This window comes from Mandrillus leucophaeus, unplaced genomic scaffold (genome assembly GCF_000951045.1).
Source record: "Mandrillus leucophaeus isolate KB7577 unplaced genomic scaffold, Mleu.le_1.0 Scaffold216, whole genome shotgun sequence".
Taxonomy (NCBI): domain Eukaryota; kingdom Metazoa; phylum Chordata; class Mammalia; order Primates; family Cercopithecidae; genus Mandrillus; species Mandrillus leucophaeus.
In genome coordinates, this window is record NW_012102210.1 from 1,697,196 (window position 1) to 1,720,222 (window position 23,027).

Sequence of the window (23,027 nt, forward strand, 5' to 3'; positions counted from 1 at the left end):
TCAGAATGCAAACTATGTCAGCTCTGAAAACAAGAGGCACTGCATCATTATGGCAGGAGAAACAAAGCCAGCCCCCTTTTTTAAACAGACAAAAAAAAGATTGTTTTAATAGGAAAGAAGCATCAGTCATTGATTCTTACTTCATTCACACTTTCTATCCAACCCCATCCATCTTAAGAGTGAAGAGATGACAGAGCCCAGTTAACTCTCTCCCTCACTGGGCCCCCGCCCACCCTGTTCCCTATATCCAAACCACCAAGGCCTACCAACCCACTCAGTTCAATCTGCAAGAAACAGTCCTATAGAATGACTGGTTCTATCTAATGGGTTTGCCAAAGCTCAGGTATGCCCAAGTACCAGCTTTCATCACATTACTTTAATAGGGTTAGCATGACTGGTCCAGGCCTTTTCTAATCGTCTTCAAAAATGACCACTTAGTTACCCATGACTGACCAGATTCTACAAAGGACGAGGCGAGAAGACTTAAGGCAGCAGGAAAAAGTCAACAAACCAAACCAACAATCCAGAATGTAAAATATTTCATTTTCTTAAATGCTACTGGCCACATTATCTACAAACAAAACTTCTCCAAGCAGGCAGTCTCTGCATCAGTGCACCTGCTTAGCATTGGTTTGCTGAGTTATCTTTTTGCTATGTCTGCAAAAGCCAACAACAGCACAATGGGTCGCATCACTTGAGGGTCACTTGAGTCCCTCTACTCTGGGTCCCTCCTCCCACCGCCGCCTTCCCTTTTACCCACAAAACCTTTAACTCCACCATAGCTAAGGATCCCAGATAGCTAAATAAAAGAGGTGGCCTCAAATACAGGGAAAACCCTTAGGTCTCCAATGTGAATCGCCAATGCCGATCCCCCTCCCTTCCCCTTTTCCTTAAGACCTGATGGTCTTCAGTCACACATCTTAAAAGAAAAACAAAAAACAAAAACACAAAGACTTACTTGTCTCAAGTCGATGAAGGCCAACTGCAGCGTGTCCTCCTGGAACCCAGGCACCGGGCCGGATCTGGCAAACTCTGTGGGAAAGAAAAGAGGATAAAAAGCGCCTTTAACTAACCATGGACAGGGAGATTGGCAGACGGATGACAGGGAAGACAAGAGAAGCTGGGGGAGAGGAGGACCAAGCTTCTAAGGAGTCATGTCTCTCTCCCTTCAGCTTCTTTGTTTGCCCTTCAAAATTCGTGTCATCAAAACACCATTAATTCCAGCATCCTGACAGCAAGGAAACTGTACTAATTCGACCTGAAATTTATTCCCATGAGCTGCGCTGGGCTTCAGAGTATTTGTTTTGTGAATGGACAAACAACTTGCAAAGGAGGAGGGAGTGGGGGAGAGAAAAAAGTTTTTCCTCTCAACACAATAAAATCTTCAGCTGTGAAACTCTTTTCAGTTCCGAAAGCTATTTATATTTTAGATCGCTGAAGGAATTTTCTAATTTCACGCTTGTCACCTCATTCCCCAAGCATTTATCAAAAAATATTCCCTGCCACATCATTAATTATTCCCTCACTGATTATTTGTATTATCTCATGACTGCATTATTGCCCGCCTCCCCCCTCCGACCCACACACACATACACACACACCCCAGAAGCAGAGGCTATCCCAATCCATGGCTTGGCTTTTGAGCAAAGGAATATTTACAGATATGAAAAGGTCCATCTGAATAAATCTCACTGCAAAACTTAGGGAACATTTGCACGTGTCTGTCCTTCTAGCGTATTCTTTGTCCTTGACTTCTACTTCCATTCCACTCTCAAAAATTCTTTCTTCTTCCTCTACCCCAATTTAATCTTAGCCTGAAGAGACTACATGAATACTATCTGCAATTTACAGTGGCGCCTTGGGTACATGCTCAGTTTATGACTCTGGCTTCTATGTCGTTAACAAGAAGATGGCTGTACAGGGATATAGGGACAAAAACTAGTAACACTTAAGAATGTCAAATTTTATTGTCCCTGAGCCCTGCTTATTATGAAATCAAAAGGTCTTAAGTTCCCTATACACACACACACACATGCACATACACACACATGCCAAATTCAAAAGTTGGGCAGTTAGACTATTCTTCAATTCTTTCTATGAAGCCCACAGCCAATCTCCTATTTACCTCAAAAACAACTCAAGTGTCTGTTCAAAGCAAATATGAAAAGGAATGTTTTCCTTCAAATTATATTTCTATCCAGGACTGAATTTAAGAAACTATACAGAGTTGGTATCATATTCTTCTTTTGGAATCAATAAAATCTATCAAGATATTTGCATATGTCTAGAAAATTACTTCCAACAACTAGTGGCTGGATAGATTCAAATGGTAATTTGTGAACAAGGTTAGGAACTTCTATTCTTTAAAAATATTTTCCATTTGGGGGCTTCTCAGACATAGCATTTCATAAAACCCTTGCCCCACTTTTAAAAATAATGCTAATGACTTAGTTTGCAGGAATTATGAGAACATTACACAAAATGAAATTTAAAGCAATTTATTAAACTAATTAAAATATAGCACAGATGTATTAAACAACAATATACACAATTCTTATTGTAGACATTTAAAATTAAAAATGCCTCTTTTTTTATTTTAATGAGATAAACTATATGGCATGCTTAGCAGTACTAAAGATTCTACTTGCTTTGGTAAGAAAATTCAAATGCCATACATAAATTAATTCTGTTGTATATTGCCCAAGTGATAAAACTTTTTTAAGAGAGTAAAATGCTGGCCAGGCACGGTGGCCCACGCCTATAATCCCAGTACTTTGGGAGGCCGAGGCGAGTGAATCACCTGAGATCAGGAGTTTGCGACCAGCCTGACTAATGTGTTGAAATCCCGTCTCTACTAAATACAAACGAATTAGCCAGGCATGGTGACACATGCCTGTAATCTGAGCTACTTGGGAGGCTGATACAGGAGAATCACTTGTACCTGGGAGGCGGAGGTTGCAGTGAGCCGAGATCGCGTCATTGCACTCCAGCCTGGGCAACAAGAACGAAACTCAGTCTCAAAAAAAAAAAAAAAAAAAAGTAAAATTCTAAAACTGTATGATGATTTTATGAAGGCTATGTTAATAAAAAGCTTGATATAATCCATTGTTTATATCTACAATAGCCAATATCTGTGATAACCTTGTATACAGGAGCAATTCGAGTTAAATGTACAATTTTCCCATACTATGCTCCTGTTAATAGCAATTCTTTGAATTACAGCCACAGCTATTCTTTTTGACTGCTTGGATTGTTAGGTGGTCAGCTAAAATTAGCTTCCCATACTTGATAGTTTCTCCCAAGGATGATGGATTGTCACACTTGGCACTGCATAACTCAAGTCTATGCTGTATCACTCGAAGCATCTGAAGACTTCTCTGTCAGTACAAACCCTACTTGTGTCAAAATGGCAGCAATTATCAAGATGTTCTGCCATCCTATATATGTCCAACTCAACGGAATCACCCGTCTGAATGCTTGGAAGCTGGCTACACATTCTTGAATTTCCTTATTGGGCATGCTCCCTCAGGCTAATAGATTAAGCTGATGAAACAATTTAGGAATCTGGATGTGATATGCATTTAGTTCTCAGAGTCACTTTATTGACCTCATTTTTATGACACACTGAATCTTCCAGGGTCCCAAAGGATATAATGACCTTTTAGGCTTGATTGCCCCTTTTATAAATCAAGGAATCAAAGAATGACAGTTGCATCAGGTATGACAAAGTAAAGAAATTAATTTTCACATATAGCTTATAGAAATGTCTAATGAGTATATATTCAACCTCATATTTGTATGTTTTCTCATTGCTTTATGTATATAATTCTTGTCTTCTCACATAGATAGCAAACTCCTTAGGGATAAAGACCATTTCACAAAACCAAATATCCACTCAAAATAGTAGATGTTCAACCAATATTGTGTTTTAATTAAATAAGTTACACAAATAGCAAGATTCATTGGTCACATGTGCTCTTCACTGCCAATGAAAATCTCTGGATTGTAATAGGTAAGGGGTCCTTAATCTGAGTATCAATAAACAGGCTTTAGGAATTCATGAGCTCCCTAAAATTATATGCACATTGATTAAAGGGATGGGCTTTGGAGCAATAAAAATCAGAATTTGAATCCCAGCTTTCCACTTAGTAACTCTATGGACTTACACAATTTACTTAACCTCTTTACACTTCAATATCTTTATCTAAAAAATGAGGATAATAGAACATTCCTTATAGTGCTCCTATGAGGATTAAACAGAATAACACATGTGAAGCAGTTGGCAGAGTGCCTAGCATATCATAATTGAGTATCATTATAATTAGTTTTTTAGTGTAAATATGAATTTCTCTGCAAAGAAGGTTCATAGCTTACACTGAATTCTCAGAGGGTTGGTAGCTCAAAAAAGGTTAAGAAACACTGTTCTATATCAAGGACAAAACATAAGAAAAAAATTCAGCGATGGCTCAGTGATGAGTTAGTGAGTTGGCATTGCTAATTTATTTATAGGCACTATTTAATTACTTCCTTTAAAGGAAATTGATATTATTAACTACTAGTGTTCTAGCTACAGCATAGTAATTTTCATTAGTATTTTTTAAAAATTTAATAAATGTATAAAATAGGTATTTTGTAACTTTGTGACTCAATATGCCCTCAGAAATATGATTAACTTTTAAAATATATTAAAAATGTTAATAGCATTAGAAAGTGTGAATATTTTTTAAAATAAAGGAGAATTTGTATACACTCTAATTTCAACTATATAAAATATAATATGCATAGAAAACATGATAGTAAGCACTCACGTCATAATGTTACCCCAGGCTGCTACAGAGAGGAAGGTTATGAGGGTTTGTTTTTCTTCTTTATATTTTATAAACTTTAAAAAGAAATACAGACCACTTTTATAACCTGAGAGAAGGAAATGGAAGAACACACACAAACACATACACATTATGTGGTGGAGCTCATATTGCAGTACTTTCCCTAGTAACAAGAAATATAATTTGTTCAAGATTTAGCATTACTGGCAACTAGGATCGGTCTGTAAACCCAAATTCTCAGATGCTACTTGATAGAAAGAAGAGGAAAACTACCACATGAGAGAGGGGCAGGAGGCTCCCAGTCTCTCGTAATATGCTGATGCATCCTCAAATTGATTATATGTACACACAAGAAGCCTCTCTTTAGAGCTTTTAATTAAAATTGTCCTTCTCTGACATAATAAGAAAGAGAAATACATGCAATATTGGCCAAGTGAAACCAACGGATACATAGGTCACAATGGAAATTCCCTTTCTGGACTTATCTTTGCAATCCAGAATTTTTAGTAGGTTTTCAGTATCTAAGTGATCCAAGCCAGTACCAGAGATTCTGAAGCACTGGCAAGGAAATCAAGGTACTTGCTCCACTCAACGCAGAACCAAACCCTACCTTTGACCAATTCATGTTACTGGGAGACTGAATCAAAGTTCAGTGAGACTAGCAAGGTGGCTTCTTCTTGGGAAACTTGTTCAGGATAGGGGAGCCTCCGACAGGTACCAACCCATTCTCCAAGAAAGCTTGGCTCTTCCCAGTAGTTCTGCCCTGCTCCTGTCCAATCATGCATGGTAGAAACTCACAGAATCAAAGCTGATATCAGGAACTGACTCCAAGATACCATTTGCAAATGTGCAAAATCTTTCAATGAGGAAACTGCCAATTCATTTGAAATTTATGAAGGAAATATTTTCACTTAAAAAGTTAAAAGGAGGTATACAAAATTGCAGGAAAGAAGGCATATTGTCAGTAAATGAATCAGAGGAGAAAGAAAATCACTAATATACTTTACTTGCCAAATATCTAACTCTTCATATTCTCATACACACAAAAATCTATGAGATATGGTAGTCATTTTTAAAAACTATCAATTTTTCAAAAATATGCTATAATTTTATATTTCTAATAATCTTCACATTATAATGAAGTTACCAGAGGGAGAAAAGGAAGGATTCCACCCATTTCAAAATGCTTTCTAGTCTTCTTGTAGGCTGATCTTAAAATTAACAAATTCTGTCACTTAGTCAAGGGGAAAGAAACAAATTAACTTTAATTTGGTACATTCACACTTGGCTGAAGAAAGCAACATATATAAAAGAGCACAGAATACTAAATTAGAATAAAATGGTAGAGTGAGTTAGGAGGGGCCTTGAGAAGTCAAAATAACTGCATTAGTCTATAATCTATATATGTAGATAGGACATTTGGGAGTTTATCAAAAGAAGGCTGTGAGAAAAAATATAAAGCTAATTTTTCTAAATCTTTGCAAAATGCCATAGAACAAGAAGAGTTTTCAAAGTAAGATGAACAAGGTAAAATGTATTTCAGAAAAGCAAAACTAGCACAATGTCTGGCAAGTATATAAAATAGCAATTTTGGGAGAAAAAATAACTTGTTCAAATAGGAGGAAGGTGAAAAGACAATCTGCAAAATGTTAACAAGAGGTTCCTAGATAACATCAGTATACTATTGTTTCCAGTAAACTTCCAGTTTAGACAATGGACACGATAGCATCACCTGCTCTTGCTGAATGGATTAGGGATTTGGTTTTGGCCAAAATGCCAGAGAATTAGGGGAAAAAAGCATAAAAGCCTAAGCTATACCAGCTACTTGTTTATAGCTTAAGATCATGTTAGGTCACATGTGTTTTCTTCGTGGGAATGAAAAAATAAGAGCTGTTGTTGCTGTATTAACATAATGGTTTCCTGGTATCTGGCTCCCTGGAGCAACAGATGAAGGGTATGCTAGACTATGAAGTGTCTAGGGAAGCCAAGCCTTCTTGCATCACATCACAGTGGTTCCACTAAGCTAATTACAGAAAGGAGTTGATGTACTCCACAGGGAATCCAATTCAGAACCTACTGGTCAGAGAAAGGACGGCCAGAAGATAAGGAAGTAAGAACAAAGGGAGAACAATGTCAAGGAGAGAGAAAAGGAGGAGGAGGTGGAGGTGGAAAGGAAAAGCTCCTTGGAGATTCATCTGAGTATACTTGTCTAAGTGTGCTTGTATGGACATGTAATCATACAAAACAGATACCATTAATTATCTAGGGTAAGACTGTATGATGTAAATTATTCTTTGCCTTTTTATATTTTAAATATGAAACTCACTAGATCTCCAACTTCGAGAAAGACAAGGGGCTGTAGGACATTGTGCCTATAATGAACAATACTGTACTGTATATTGTACACCTAAAAATTTAAGAGGGCAGATGTCATATACGTGTTCTTACCACGATTTTAAAAAGAATATGCACAAATCATGTCTGGCAAAGGACTTGTATCCAGAACATGTAATACATTACTACAATAGACTCGTGTTAGCCTTAAGGACACAACAGACTGATAATGAAAGGATGAAGAAAGACATTCCATGGCAATGATAATTAGAAGTTTTGTCTTATATCAGACAAAATACACTTTTTGGTAAAAATCTGTCACAAAAGACAAAGAAGGTAATGATATAATGATAAAGGAATCAATTCATCAGGAGGATATGGACCTAAAATTGGAACACTTAATATATGAAGCAAATATTAACAGAGCAGAAAGGAGAAATACAGCAATATGATGACAGGGGACTTCAATACCACATTTTTAACAGTGGATAGATCATCCAGACAGAAAAGCAATAAGAAAACATCAGATTTGAACAACACTATAGACCAAATGAACCTACCAAATACATAAGAACATTCCACCCAACGGTAGTAGAATATATATTTTTCTCAAGTGCTCAGAGAACATTCTACAGGATAGGTCATATGCTGAGTCACAAAACATGTCTTAACAAATTTAACATGACTGTAATCATCTTAAGTACCTTTTCTGAGCATAATCGTATATAAAACCAGAAATCAATAATAAGAAGTTATAAAAACTCAGAAATATGTGGAAATTAAGCAACACCCTTCTAAATAACCAATGGGTCAAACAAGAAATTAAAAAGGGAATAAAAATATATTGAGACAAATAAAAACAGAAACACAATATATCAAAACTTATGGGATGCATAAAAAGCAATTTTAAGAGGGAAGTTGATTTTTATTAGAATTTATTAGGTATCAGAATTATAGATATTTATTAATACCTACATTAAGGAAAATAAAAGTTCTCAAATCAACAACCTAACTTCACACATCAAGGAACTACAAAAAGAACAAACTAAGCACAAAATTAGAAGGAAGGAAATGATAAAGATCAGAGCATAATAAATGAAATAGAGACTAGAAAAAAATAGAAAAGATCAATAAAACTAAGAGTTAGCTTTCTTGAAAAGATAAACAAAATTTACAAGCCCTTAGCTTGAGCAAAGGACCTAAATAGACATTTTTCCAAAAACGACATACAAATGACTATTGGGTATATGAAATAGTGCTCAAAATCACAAGTTATCAGAGAAATGCAAATCAAACCACAATAAGATAAACCATCCTACAACTTGTAAGGATGGCTATCATCAAAAATACAAGCCATAACAAACACTGGTGAGGGTGTGGAAAAAAAGAAATCCTTGTATACTGTTATTGGGAATGTAAATAAGTGCAGCTATTTTGGTAAAGAGAATGAAGGTTCCTCAGAATATTAAAATGAGTCAGGTGTAGTTGCTTCTGTCATCCCAGCTACTCAGAATGCTGAGGTAGGAGGATTGCTTGAGGATAAGACCAGCCTGGGCAATATAGCGAGACACTGTGTCTCTGAAAATATTAACAACAACAACAAAAAACCAAAACCAAAAAACAATGAAAAGAAAAATAATTAAAACTATAGTTACCATATGATCCAGTAATCCCACTTCTGGGTATATAGCCAAAGGAAATGAAATCAATATCTCAAAGAGATATCTGCCCTCCCGTGTTCACTACAGCATTTATATTCATACTCACATTAGCCATAAAAGCAACTTAAGTGCCCACTAATGGTCAATGGAGAAAGAAAATGTTGTATATACACAATGGAATACTATTAAGCCTAGTGTGGGGAATCTTTTACCTCCTTGGTTAACTTCTAAATACTAAATTTTAGGTTAATAATTTTTCTAATGTATTATTCTCTTAAATAAAAAACAAAAAGAAGGCTGGGCACGGTGGCTTACTTCTGTAATCTCAGAACTTTGGGAGGCCAAGGCGGGTGGATCACTCAAGGCCAGGAGTTCAAGACCAGCCTGGCCAACATGGTGAAACCCCATCTCTACTAAAAATACAAAAAGTTAGCCGGGCGTGGTGACACACACCTCTAGTTCCGGCTGCTTGGGAGGCTGCAGCACAAGAATTGCTTGAACTCAGGAGGTGGAGGCTGCAGTGCGCCAAGATCATGCCACTGCACTCCAACCTGGGCAACAGAGTGAGACTGTATCAAAACAAACAAACAAAACAAAAAGAAGTTGCCAACCATTGTGATAATAATACTAGCTTTTATAATTGCCCATGCATGTACCTTGACTGAGATCTTCATTTATTCATATGGCTTCAAGTGACTGTCTAGTGTACTTCCATTTCACTTTGTAGGATTCCCTTGGGCATTTATTGCAGGGCAGGTCTAGTAGGAAAGAAGTTCCTTAGCTTCTATTTATCTGGTAGTGTCTTAATTTCTCCCTCACTTGAAGGATAATTTTTTTCAGATATGTATATAAAATTACAGATTATATATAAAATTATATGTATAAAATTACATATACATATCTGGAAATATGTATATTGATAGGTTTTTTTTCCAGTACTTTGGATATATTGACCTACTGCATCTGGCCTCCAAAGTTTGTAATAAAAAAATCTACAAATCTTATTAAGGATCCTTTGTATGTAATGAGTCTTGTAAGCACCAAAACAGAAATGCTTACAAAGAGTCATGTAAGATCCTTCAGTTCATTTAAATTGGAGTTCTTCTGGCATGTTTATATTCATATCTTTCAGGAAATCTAGAAAATTTTACAGTCATTATTTCTTGAAATATTCTCTCTACCCATTTCTCTCTCCTCCTTGAGGACTTCCAAATGGCTAGATTGGCCCATTTGATGGGTCTCACATGTCCCTTAGGTTCTGTTTACTTTTTTCTATCATTTTTCTTTCTGTTCCTTACCCAATAATCTCCATTGCCTTATCATCCCATTCATTGATTCTTTTTTGTTTCTGCTCAAATCTACCTTTGAATCCCTTTAGTCCAATTTTCATTTGTTATTGTACTTTTCAGCTCCAAAATTTCTTTTTTGTTTCTTTTTAGGTTTTGTATCTCTTTATTGCTATTTCTAGTTTGCTCATACATCATTTCCATGAATTTCCTCACATCTTTCTTTAGGTCTTTGAACATCTTTAAGAGAGTTGTTTTAAAGTCTTTGTCTAGTAGATCCATCATCAGGTCGTTTCCAGGAGCAGTTTCTGTTGATTTACTTTTTTTTTCTTTTTTTTTTTTTTTTGCATTGCGTGGGCAATACGTGATACTTTCCTGTTTCTTTGTATTTCTTGTGATTTTTAATTGAAAACTGGACATTTGAATCTAATAATATGGCAACTTTGGAAAAAATATCCTTCCCCTTCTCTAGGACTTGCTGGTTTTTGTTACTGTTTTTGTTGATTTTTTTGTTGATTGTTATAGACCATGTCTATGGCAAGGATCAGCCTGATATGTAAACTTCAGGTCCTCTCACATCTTTTCTGAGCAGGTGCCTTTCTCTGGACCTCTACAGTTAGTTTCTAATTTTCTCCAATTATGCAATTGCTTTTGAATGTCTTAGTCTTTAATGTTTGGCTCCCAAATGGGGAAAAAGAAAAAAGAATGAAGAGAAGTAGGGAGAATAAAAGCATGAGCCCTTTAAATCTCCTGACATCACTTTAGCCAGAGGAGCAGGAGCGAACAACAATCCTGGGAAAACAAAAAAGAATGATCGCCCATCTCTGTCTGAACCTCTGTGATTAGAAGCAGCATTCAGCAATCAGAAGACAATTACCCAATATTTGGAGGACAAGGTCATTTTGCCCACTCTGGCTGCCACAAGTTGTGTGTAAGCTGCTTTGGGAACACATGCACAATTGCCTGCCATGGGATTGGGGTTGCGGATGGGTAGCTATTAGTGTACCAAGAAATAAAATTGATTAAAGTTAACCACACTTTAATGTCCAAGCCTTCCTCTGGAAGTTGCAAGCATTTTATAGACTCTGCAGTTCCAAAATAGTTACATCAGATAAATTCTGCCAGGGTAATTATTGCTTAGGTGGGAAAACTGATTCCTTGTACTTCCTATTTCTCCTAAACATACTCTTATCGTCAACCCAGTAATTGCATTGCTTGGTATTACTCAAATGAGTTGAAAACTTATGTCCACATAGGAATCTGGGAATGGATGTTTAGAGCAGCTGTATTTATAATTCCCAAATCTGGAAGCAACCAAGATGTCCTTTAGTAGGTGAACGGATAAATAAACGAGGTTATTTCCAGAAAAGGGAATATTATTTAGTACTAAAAAGAAATGGGCTATCAAGCTATGAAAAAACATAAAAGAACCTAAAATGCATATTACTAAATGACAGAAGCTAATAAAAAAGGCTACATATTGTATGATTCCAACTATATGACATTCTAGATAAGGGAAAATTATGGAAATAGTAAAGGATCAGGGCTTGCTAGGGGACAGAAGAAAGGGAGGGATTAATAGGTGCAAAACAGAGGATTTTTTAGGACAATGAAACTATTCTCTATAAAATTACAGTGGCAGATTCATGTTACTATACATTTGTCCAAACCCATTAGAATGTACAACACAAAGAGTGAACCCTAATGTAAACTACAGATTTTGGGTAACAAGGATGTGTCAGTGTAGGTTCACTGATTATAACAAATGTGCCACTCTTGTGCAGGGTGTTGATGTGGAGGAAGCTATACATGTGGTAGAGCAGGGAGTATATTAGAACTCTGTACTTTCCACCCAATTTTGCTGGAAACCTAAAACTGTTCTAAAAAGTACAGTCTGCTAAAAAAAATTATGTATAAAAATGGCAGAGGAAAGTGAAGGCTAACTCTAACATATTCTCAAAGGTTTTTTATTTAGTAGGAAATGTGATTAAAATTGATAATAATGAAGTCTAATAGCAAATGCCAAACCAGTACTCCAAATGTATTTATAAATTTTCTCTAAAGTTCCATTCTCCTATCTTCTTACAATTGAGAACTAAGACAGACAGACATGGCTTTTTAATTAAACAAGGAATTAATCTCCCATAAATGAGAAGATAGCCACAAGCACGAAGAGTCCTTCCTGCTGCTGCTAAATAAATAGGCAGATCAATCTCCATCTGGCTGTACCATGTGCATTGAGAAGAAATGAGGATATAGGCACTTGCAGTGAGTGACTAATGTTAATGACAACATACATTTACCTGGAGAGAGGCATTGTTTTAAGAGGCATAAACCTAGAAAACTGGAGAAGCTTATTTCTATGTCTTGCCTAACATATAAGAATAATCAGTAAATAAGGAAATTAGTGGGTTGAATCTCAAAAAGTAAACTAAAAAACAATTTCATTTCAAAATTCAAAAAAACAGAGATGATTATCATTTTCTACCAGTTCACGGAGTCCATGGGAGGTTCATGGAGTCCATGAAGTACCGCTTTTCATCTAAGGAAATATTCTAAATGATGGATATGACTATTTTAGCTATATTCACTGAATTAAATGAGTAAGTTTTTCAATGTGTGGTTCCTTATAAAGGAGGAAGAGTTAAAGAAAGTAAAGAATATAACAAATGGCAGAACAATAGCAGGCTATATGGCATTGGATTTTCCCTTAGTCTTCCATAGACAAATAATAGCCAAGGATAACAAAGATGTTCTAGGATTTCAACCTACAATCTGAGGATCCCAAGATGAAAGGAGTATTTGTAATTGCTGAAGACTTTTGTATTAATAGATTTTAAAAGGTCAAAAAAGTTAAGTCAGTGAACTAGTTACAATCTAATCCCTTTAAATCTATTATTTCAATATGCAACTCCCACTCTAGAATATCAAAAACAAATACTCACTTTTCACATTCCTTTGTATACATATAAAATATTCTTTTCATTAAAATACATAGATCTATCTAAAGTCACAATTTTCCTCCAAGGTTCCCAAATGTGTCACAATTTTTCAAAATAAAGGTCAATTTCACCATATATCTTTTAAAATAAGGCCTCTCCCGTTGGCAATCAGCAGTGCTTCTGTGCATAATCTCTAGGAAAGATGAAGATCTGCCATGAAAGGGGTGGGCTTCCTGAGAGATGAGAAAGACTGGTGTTCCAAAGCAGTAACTTTATATCCTTGATATTTTTACTATGCTTTTAAGAACTTAATTTTATCCATGTGTTCGTTCAGCACTGATTATTCTGCCGCATGAATATATATCCGAAGCTATGGCTATCTGAAATTTTACATTGAGAAAGCATTCTGTAGGACATTTAACAGAACAGTGAAAATCAATTCCCTAGAAAAGCACTGTCTAAATAGAAATGTAAACCACATGAGTAATTTTTAGATTTCTAGAAGACACATTACAAAAAGAAACAAGTAAAATTAATTTTAAAATTAAGAATATATTTTGTTTAACTCAATACATCAAAAATATAATTTCAACATGAAATTAATATTTTCAAAATTATTGAGATAATTTGTATTTTTTCAAAATCCGGTATGTACTTTATACTTACAGCACATGTCATTTTCTGACTACCCACAATTTAAGTGTGCAACAGCCTTTTGTGGCTGGTAGCAATAGTACTGAACATCGTAGCTCTAGATGACATTGATTATAACAAATGGAAACCAAAATGAAGTATGTAAAGAATGACTTAAGATTTTGGAATGACAAGGAAAGGGCACTGCCAAAACCCGTAGCAATATGAATTCTATTTTTATATTGGCTATGAAATTGGAATTGAAGCAAATGTCCATGATACTACACTATGACCTCTTATGTTAGTCTATTCAGGCTGTTATAATAAAATACCATACAGTGGGGAGCTTATAAAAAACAGAAATTTATTTCTCACAGTTCTGGGATGGGAACTCCAAGATCAAGGCACCTACAGATTCAGTGTCTAATCGGGCCTGTGTTCTGGTTTATAGATAACACCTACTTATTGTAGGCTCACACGTAGAAGGTGTAAGGGATCTCTCTGGGGTCACTTTTGTAAGGGCACTAATCCTATTTACAAGGTCTCTGTCCTCATGACCTAACCTAAAGGCCCCACCTCCTAATATGGTTGCCTTGAAGTTTAGGATTTCAACATATGAATTTTGGGGGAACATAAATATTCAGGTCATAGGACTTTTGTTCAGTTCCCATTATGAGAAAATTCTCTTAGTATTTGGAACTTAAAAAATGTTGCCCTCTTAGATAATGAGAGAGCTATATATTTTGTATATGCTTCAACATGCTTGTCAGTACATTTTTATTATGTCTCTACAAATCCTTTACTTGTATTCTTGCCTTCATCTCATTTTTGCTTTCTTATATCTAATTTATTCATTTTTCAAATTTATAGTGTTGAAAGTGGTCACAAATCACTTGGAAAGCGTAGGATATAACGTTTTTAAAATGACGACAGTTGATCAGCATATAAGTTTCAGGACAAAACTCTCTGCCTCAGTTTCCCCAGCCAATGATGACAGTAGCAAATTTGAGCAACAACTGCAAATACTGCAAATTGTTTTATAAGTGTACAATATAAAATAAATGCTGATCATTAACAAGAAAAATATTAAGACTAATGTTCAGGACTCTTGAGCAAGGTGGAGGTATGGCATACGTTACAAAAAATGCTGAGAGTGAGAAAATTATAAAGGTAGGTTCCACATGGGGCGTTTCTTAGGTTAAAAGAGCTACATTTTTTTTAAAAGTCAGTGTGACCCATTCCAAGCTGAAAGGAGATAATGTTTCTCTCATATATATTTCATATATGGTCTTACAATCTGCTAGCAAAACTTAGTCTCATACTCCAAATTAATGTCCACAGAAAATGAACATATCATTGGCTGAGATAATGGGGATTCTAGCCCTTTTAGAATTTATTAGCTATGTGACCCTAGGCCAAACATGTAAGTTCTCAGTGCCAGATGTCTCAGCTGTAAAATGAAGATAATAATATTTCACTTGTTTAAAGCTATGGGACTGAATTGAATATACTCTTGAGGTCGGTGATATAATAAGGAATATATCTGGTCTTTGTCCCTGGATCCTGGCATAGAGCTTCAAAAACTCATGGAATTTCCTGAGTGGTGGAATACCTTTTGTTATTCATAATGAGCTCCTTTAGGCAATATCTGAGTTTATGTTAATGAGGTAACTGATGGCGGGGCCTTAGAGAATCTGAAGGGAGGGGCTGGCCATACCATAAAGACCAGTTACAGAATTGAACAGTTGGAGCTTTGAGCTCCATCCCTGACCTCCAGGACGCGAGAAGTACTGGAGATTGAGCTCAATCATGTAACTAATGATTTAATCAATCTTGCCTATGCAATAAAACCCCATATAAAAACTCTGGACACTAAAACACAGTGTGGTTTCCTGACTGATGAAAACACTGATAAGCTGAGAGGGAGACACACTCAGATTCCATGAGGAGAGGACATGGATGATCGCTATACTCCCCACCTCAGTCAAGCCCTATGTGTCTCTTTCATTTGGTTGTTCCTAAGTTGTATCCTTTATAATAAAACTATAATTGTAAGTACACAGCTTTCAGTGAGTTCTGTGTGTTGTTCTAGCAAATTATTGAAACTGAAGGGATTGTGGCAAGTCTTAGTCTGTGGCTGGCTAGGCAGAAGTGCAGGTGGCCTGAGGACACCGGAGACTTGCAACTGGAGTCTGAAGTGGGGCAGTCTTGTCGGACTGACCCCCCTGTTTGTGGGGTCTCTGCTAACTCTGGGAAGTTACAGTTAGATTGAATTGTAGGATACTCAGTTGGTGTCAGGGAATTGTGGTCAGAACATAAAGTCCAATCCAGATTAAGGGCAGTACAACTTGATATGGGGTCCATTTTAATAAGTAGGTTATAACCAAATATGTCCCAGCAAAAGTAATTGTGAAAACTATTGGCCTTGGATGCAATAAAACAACAACATGCATTTTTATCTACATGGCCACCTCTTCAATGAATTGAAAAATTAAATATATTATATTAAAACAGTCTTCGTTAGACTTCATTAGCGACCATTTTTGATAATGGCATAGTAAAACATTATGCATATCTTTCCTGGAAGAAGTTAACATTTTCTATATTGTCTAGTTTTCCTTCTTTGCTTCATGGAATTGTTCTAGGATTAGCTGATAATTTTTACCCCCAATATAGAATTTTAATGTAAAGTATTAAAACAATGATCTAACATCCAGGCTAAATTTATGCAATTAGATCAATATTAACATAGATAACAAACAGGCTGTCATTCTGCTTATAAAGGCTAATGAATTTATTCTCAGAGGTCAAGAGCTAAGACTTAGGATCCATCTTATTAGAGAATATAAACTTGGGACTAAGAGCCCAGTTTGATGTGGTGTTTTCCCTTTTCTCTTTTCCTAAAACAAACAAATTTTTAAAAATAAAAAGGAGAAGAGAATCTCTGCCAATGAAACCTGAGACCTTAAGCTGGTAGTTATTAGGTAAGGCATCAAAGATTTGACTTCAGACACAACAGGAGCTCTAAAGGAAGCATTAGGCATTTGAACTCTTAGGTACTGCTGAGAGAAGGAGTTTGGTGTTTAAAGGGAATTTAGATTAGTTTGAGGAAAAGGAAATGAACTTTTTCTCAAGGTACATAAGCAACTTCTTTCCATGATAGACTGGTGCTTTTTAAGGAATATCTTAAGTGCCAGTAAGTATAGAGCATAAATGAGCATTTCAAGTATTAAAAGCAGCCCTGTCTTTAAAACGTTCCTTGTTCAAAAAGCCCTCACAAATGCTTTTGTAGGGGAGAGTCAAGAACCTCACCCTTTCCCCTGGTTAATTGTCTGGGCAGGGGATCATGCTACACCTTGTTTCCATCCATTGACGGGCAGACAGCTGAGAAAGAGATTCCAGTGAGTCAGAGGGGAAGGGCAGGCCTCAAGCAGTCTGACAGCTGGATTTGGTAAAAAAGTGAGCAGACCTGAAATTCTCCAGAAAGGTACATCATTCAGAATGAAAGGGGAGAGAATGACAGAAAGAAGAAAAAGTTATTAGGAAAATTTTACTGATGCCTACAAAGAAAACAAATTAAAAATAATTTCTCTTTATTTGTGGTCCCATTATATGTTTGGTGTTATTTACAATTAAACAGTTCATAGTCATTTGGCTTAACAATAGCGACATAAGAAAAGTGACCACTGAACTTCTCAGAGGAAGTGAAATAAATACCTTGTTTCCTCCCTTTCAAGTCAATTTCTGAAAGACTTGTTTACAAACACTGACTCACCGTCTTTATCTTCCATTCATTCCTCAACTCTGCAATCTGGTTTCCACCACCCTACTTCCACTAAAACTACTCTTTCTTTGGCTTCCTTCTTACTAAAGCAACACTTTTTATGTCCTTAGGCCATTTACATATAACCTGTAATATTTGGGACATGCTTATACTGTAAAGTAATTTGTTTACCTGAAATTCATTTTTTCCCCTGAACTTTAAATTTAATCAGGCATCCTGTTTTTTATCTGGCAACCCTACTTATAACTGGTTTCTACATCTAGTCTTGGCCTCTCTCCTATGAATTTATTACACTGTTGCTATAATTATTTTTCCAAAGTAGAAATGATCATGACACTCTCATACCTAAAACATAAACAGCTCTCAGTATTCTTAGAATAAAGTATATGCTTCTTAATACATCTTGCAAGATCTAACAATAACTTATCTTTCCATGAATTCCTTATGACTACCCCACTTCATTTCATCCTATTCTCTAGTCAAAATGAACTAGTTTTAGTTCTCTAATTTAAGATAACTCTTCAGTATGCTCTTTATTTTCTCTCACAATTTGTACATACTACTGCCTTTCAGAACACACTTCCTAACCAACTTCATCACACTTGAATGGGTAACACCTAGTCATCTAGTCCAATTGGGGATTTTAGTGCAACCCATTTACATATAACAAATTACTGAAAAAATTATGAAAGGGATTAGCTGAGTTGCACAAATTCATAGCTATTAGTGGTTAAACAAAAACAAAAACACAGGCCTCAATTCACCCATCCAAATGTACATTATCCCACTATTGATCCTACCATACCATCTGCTCTTCCAGAAAAGGAGTAGAAAATAGAAGGAAAATAGAGTCAGCTACCAGCATAGAACATTAAAGGCAAGGCTTTAAAAAGTCTATACATTGACTTACTAGCTCTTGGAACTTCAGGCTTTCTAAATGGAAGTGTTGGCAATGATATTTTCTTCAGTTTTTCTAAATTTCGATCTCAGAAATATGCAATTGAGAATGCTAAGGTGATATTTGGGTTTTTTCTCTCTCTTCTTTCTTTCATGCACATAAATGCAAATAGATTAAAGAGAAAGAAAGAGGACAAATGTTAATACTTGTAATACTAAAAGTAGATTAAATATATGATTTAATTAAAACAGCATAATCCAAATCAGAATCTGTTAAACGCTGGCATGCTGGAGTGAGTAATGATGCAAAGGCATACTTTTTAAACTGTCTTACTTAAAAAAAAAAGTCTTATAAAAGTTAGGACTGTAATCAATTTTTTTGAGATGTATAAGGTGTTATTCTACCTTGTACAGTAGATGGATTAAAATGTTATGGGAACTTCTTGTAGACCTGAGTAGAAATCTGTTAACTTGCAACAATTAAAACAATTTCTAAATAGACATGGTATTTAATATGGTTTCCCGGTTTATATCCCATAAAAGAGCTCAATTAATATAAACAGTTTACTGATGTCAGCCCTAACAACATGAAGCGAGGGCCAAAAAATATATTAAATGTACTAGTGTAAACACTGGGAGACAAGCAAGAGCAGTGAATGCATCAGAAATTCTTGGGAGATTGGGGCATACTACGAACATTAGGATTTTGGCCTACATGGGTGAAAGGAAGAACAAATGGCTTGATGGAAGGAGGGGCACCAGTGCTAAATAAGTAAAATAATTTTCAGCTGAGGTGATGTTTGGAGTTAGTTGATAGAGCAGAAAGAGATGACCACACACTGCCCTTGAGCTAATGGTAAGGTCTCCGGTTTGGAATGATGATTAAGATGGGTTGTTCTTTCTACTGGCTCATTTATCCCTGAAAATGCTTCTGTGTGTTTTCAAGCAAATTATGAGGATCAATCTCCACAATGAAAACTTTGTATTTTATTTTATTTTATTTTTGAGATGGAGTCTCACTCTATCACCCAGGCTGGAGTGCAGTGGTGCCATCTCGGCACACTACAACCTCTGCCTCCCAGGTTCAAACGATCCTCCTGCCTCAGCCTCCCGAGTAGCTGGGATTACAGGCACCCACTACCATGCCCAACTACTTTTTTTGTACTTTTAGTAGAGACGGGGTTTCACCATGTTGGCCAGGCTGGTTTCAAACTCCTGACCTCAAGTGATCCAACTGCCTCAGCCTCCCAAAGTGCTAACATTACAAGCATGAGCTACCATGCCCAGCTGTAATGAAAATTTTAAATAATCGTTTCTTAAAATTTCTAGTAAAAAAATCAACAGTAAAAAGGCTTTGGAAATTAAGAAAATCCTACAACATACTACTTTAACTGTGACAAAACATGTTTTACCAAGTCTGGAATCAGGGTCAAGTGATATGAAAATAGTAATAACCACAGCATACTGTTCTTCTTTGAAATGGCATTACTTATTCTTTCTGGTCCATGAAACTTAAGGTGTAGAAGGTCTCAAAGTTGCAAAAAATAAGAAATGAAATCTGAAACAATTAAAGTTGAAAATGCAGAGAAAGAGGGATGGAGCAGCAAGCTTGGGACAACAACTAAAAAATAAATTTGTCCCTCTCCTTTTCAAAACCATGTATCAGGAAAATGGTCTTTTAGAAACTATTTGTTGAATAAGTTAGATCTTCTACTGCCAATGGCTTCCCCACCCCAATATCCCTTGAAATAAAACCAGAAGGAAACAGCTAAACAGTTTCAAAGAGCAACCAGCCACTGTCTGTAGCTAGAGATGGAATAAGTACCATATTTACCAAACAGCCAGACAGCATTTCAGGGTATTGAGGGAACTTGCCAGAGAAAAGAAGTTCATTTGTGAATTATGATCTTTCATGTAGTAGGTCCTTTGTACTCCCTCATCACAAACATTCGCAGCATCCAAGGTAAGTTCTGCTACCAGAAACAGTACTTTGTTTTTGTTGGCCAATCTCTGAAAGTCAATAGCATGGCTTGACAATGATGTATGTCAAGGTTAGAGCAGCATGATCCATCTCCATTTTCTTGACAAGGATGGCATCTTAGGCCAAGATAAGGAGGAACAGGTTGCTTGCTCCCGCTGTTCAGGTTGGCAGCACCTACTATCAAATGACCAGGTATCTGGCAATGGGCTCAGAGAAACAATGACTGCCTTTTCTTCTGGAATTCAAGGAACTTCAGCCTATAAACTAAAATAACTGCTGAGTGGGCACTACTCATTGACCCATGTCTGAGAAAAGCCCTCTCAGAGAGTATGGGGTCCATCATCTGTGGTCAAAAAGAAGTGACACTGCCATTTTAATGGCCAGGAGGGCTTCTATTTGGGTTCTCCATAGCTAAGAAAGGCATATCATAAAAGCACAGCACCTAGCAAGGACAAGCCTTGTAGGCATGGTAAGATAAGAGCAAACAAAGCAGAGCTTTTGTACTGCCTATTTTTGACGACAAAAAGATTTGCAGTTTGTGTACTTCCCACACCATTCACCATTTTAGATTTAAGAATCCAAACTCAATCCTGCTTTTAAAAAGAGCTGGTAAGGGCCTGGGAGGTGGAGGAGAGACCATCTATAAATTTCCAAAGAAGCTTTTACATAAGTTGATTGAGAGCTGTGTGCCTGAAAAAATGATACAAGACTATGGTCGCTATTTTCATCCTACACATTCCTACTGCACTTGAGTTTTAGGTATAATTTCTTATATAAAATATCTGCAGTGTGCCAGCTCCTACAGAGAAAACAAGGAACACAGAGAATGAATGAACTATTGACTACTGTATGCATATATACACACACTCATATATATATAATTGCCAACTTAATGATTCTCCTTTGTAAATCTATATGTTTCACTGCAATTATTAAATTCAAATGAGAATTTTGAAACACTAATACAGAACAAAACTGAAAAAAAGGCAACCAAATGATAAAATGAATGAAAAGGGTATGCACTAACAAAGATTGGCAACTCAAATCCCTATATATTTCCAGTAGAGAATGAAAGCATTATTGTAAAAAATATAAAATATTTCTCTGATTCCATTAACCAGTCGGGCAAGCAAAAGAGAACATTCATTAGCCATGGAGCTTTTCTCATAAAGCAAGTTATAGTCTTCATGATTTTAAAGCAATAACAACTAACTATCCTTAGATTTTCACATGTGCAGTGCACTGCAAATTGTAGAAAACAAATTTATTTTTCTGCACACAAATTTGAAGTCTATCATCAATCTTTTGACCTTAATGTTTCTCAGATTGGAGACAGCAAAAAGCAGCAGCTTATTTTACAATTATAATTCAGAAGGATGAGGCTAAGGATAGCAGTAAGGGATTGAAAATTATTGATACTGAAACACACAACATGTCCTTCAGTAGTCCACCCATAGGAAATTTGCATTTTAAAGCACTATAAATTCTCTAACAAAAGGGACATCTGTTATTTTCATTTAACCTAGTAGATGAAGTTTAAAATTTTATTGGGTTCAAACTTCCTCCATTTGTCTCTCTTTAAACCTTACATTCTTAAGACTGCTCTCTTTTAATTCTTGAGGAGGTATCAAATGTCTAAGATGCAATTTGTAAAGTATCCTTTGGCTAAAGTATTAAAATATATTTTAATTGAAAAGGAAGTACATTTAAAATGTTTTATAAGATTCCTTACTATGAAATGGTGCTGTTTGCTACAATGATTAAACATTCCCAAGATTTACTTAATTTCACATAGAGCCAACTTTTATTTTTAAAATACATTTCTACCAGTATGTTCATGTTCAGATACCCAAGTTTCCAAAATAAATTTATTCATATTCTTTAGTTTCTTCTGACGTTCAGGACTGCTTAGCTAACATGTTTTATTACGGCAACTCTGATCTCACCCATAACCACACTAAACGTCTCTACTAGAATACTACAGTGCTTCAGAGCTTGGCTAGACAGGTTGATTTTCCTCTGAAACCAACATTATCCAGCCAGGCATGGTGGTACATGCCTGTAGTCCTAGCTACTCAGGAGGCTAAGGCACGAGGATTGCTTAAATCCAGGAATTCAAGGCTGTAGTGTGCTATCATTGCCCCTGTGAATAGCCACCATACTCTAGTCTGAGCAACATAGCAACATCCTGTATCTTAAACAAAAAAACAAAACAAAACAAAACAAAAAAACTAACACTACCCCAAAGTAAATAGTATAAAGCAGACTATATGAGACAGTCCTGCCTTAAAGAATCACATATAAATTTTCTTTTAGTAAAAAATTATGGACCTTATTACATGGCCATTGACTTTATAAGAGCCAACACCCAAAACCTGCTTTCTGCTTGCATATACTCTGAATATAGTAGTCTTTCCCTTATCTGCCATTTCACTTTCCACGGTTTCAGTCATCTATGGTCAACCACTGGCTTAAAATATTATATTGCTACCCTTGCACTGTGGGGTCATTATTGGTGTAAAATAAGAGTCACTTGAACACAAGCACTGCCATACTAAAAAAGCAGAACTGAGAACTGAGACGGACACTAAGTGACTAACGATTAACGGGCAGGTAGCATATAGAGCGTGAACACACTGGACAGAGGGATGATTCATTTGCCTAAGTGGGACAGCGAAGATTT

General features: G+C 36.1%; 1 protein-coding gene across 1 annotated transcript in view; it reads right to left on the minus strand.

The window, feature by feature from the left end:
* Positions 1–23,027, minus strand: part of EXOC6B (exocyst complex component 6B) — a 705,989-nt gene that overhangs the window by 186,787 nt on the left and 496,175 nt on the right. The window contains exon 20 of the mRNA XM_011980671.1: positions 959–1,032. Coding sequence (XP_011836061.1) covers positions 959–1,032 — 74 coding nt within the window. The remainder of the gene's footprint in view (positions 1–958; positions 1,033–23,027) is intronic.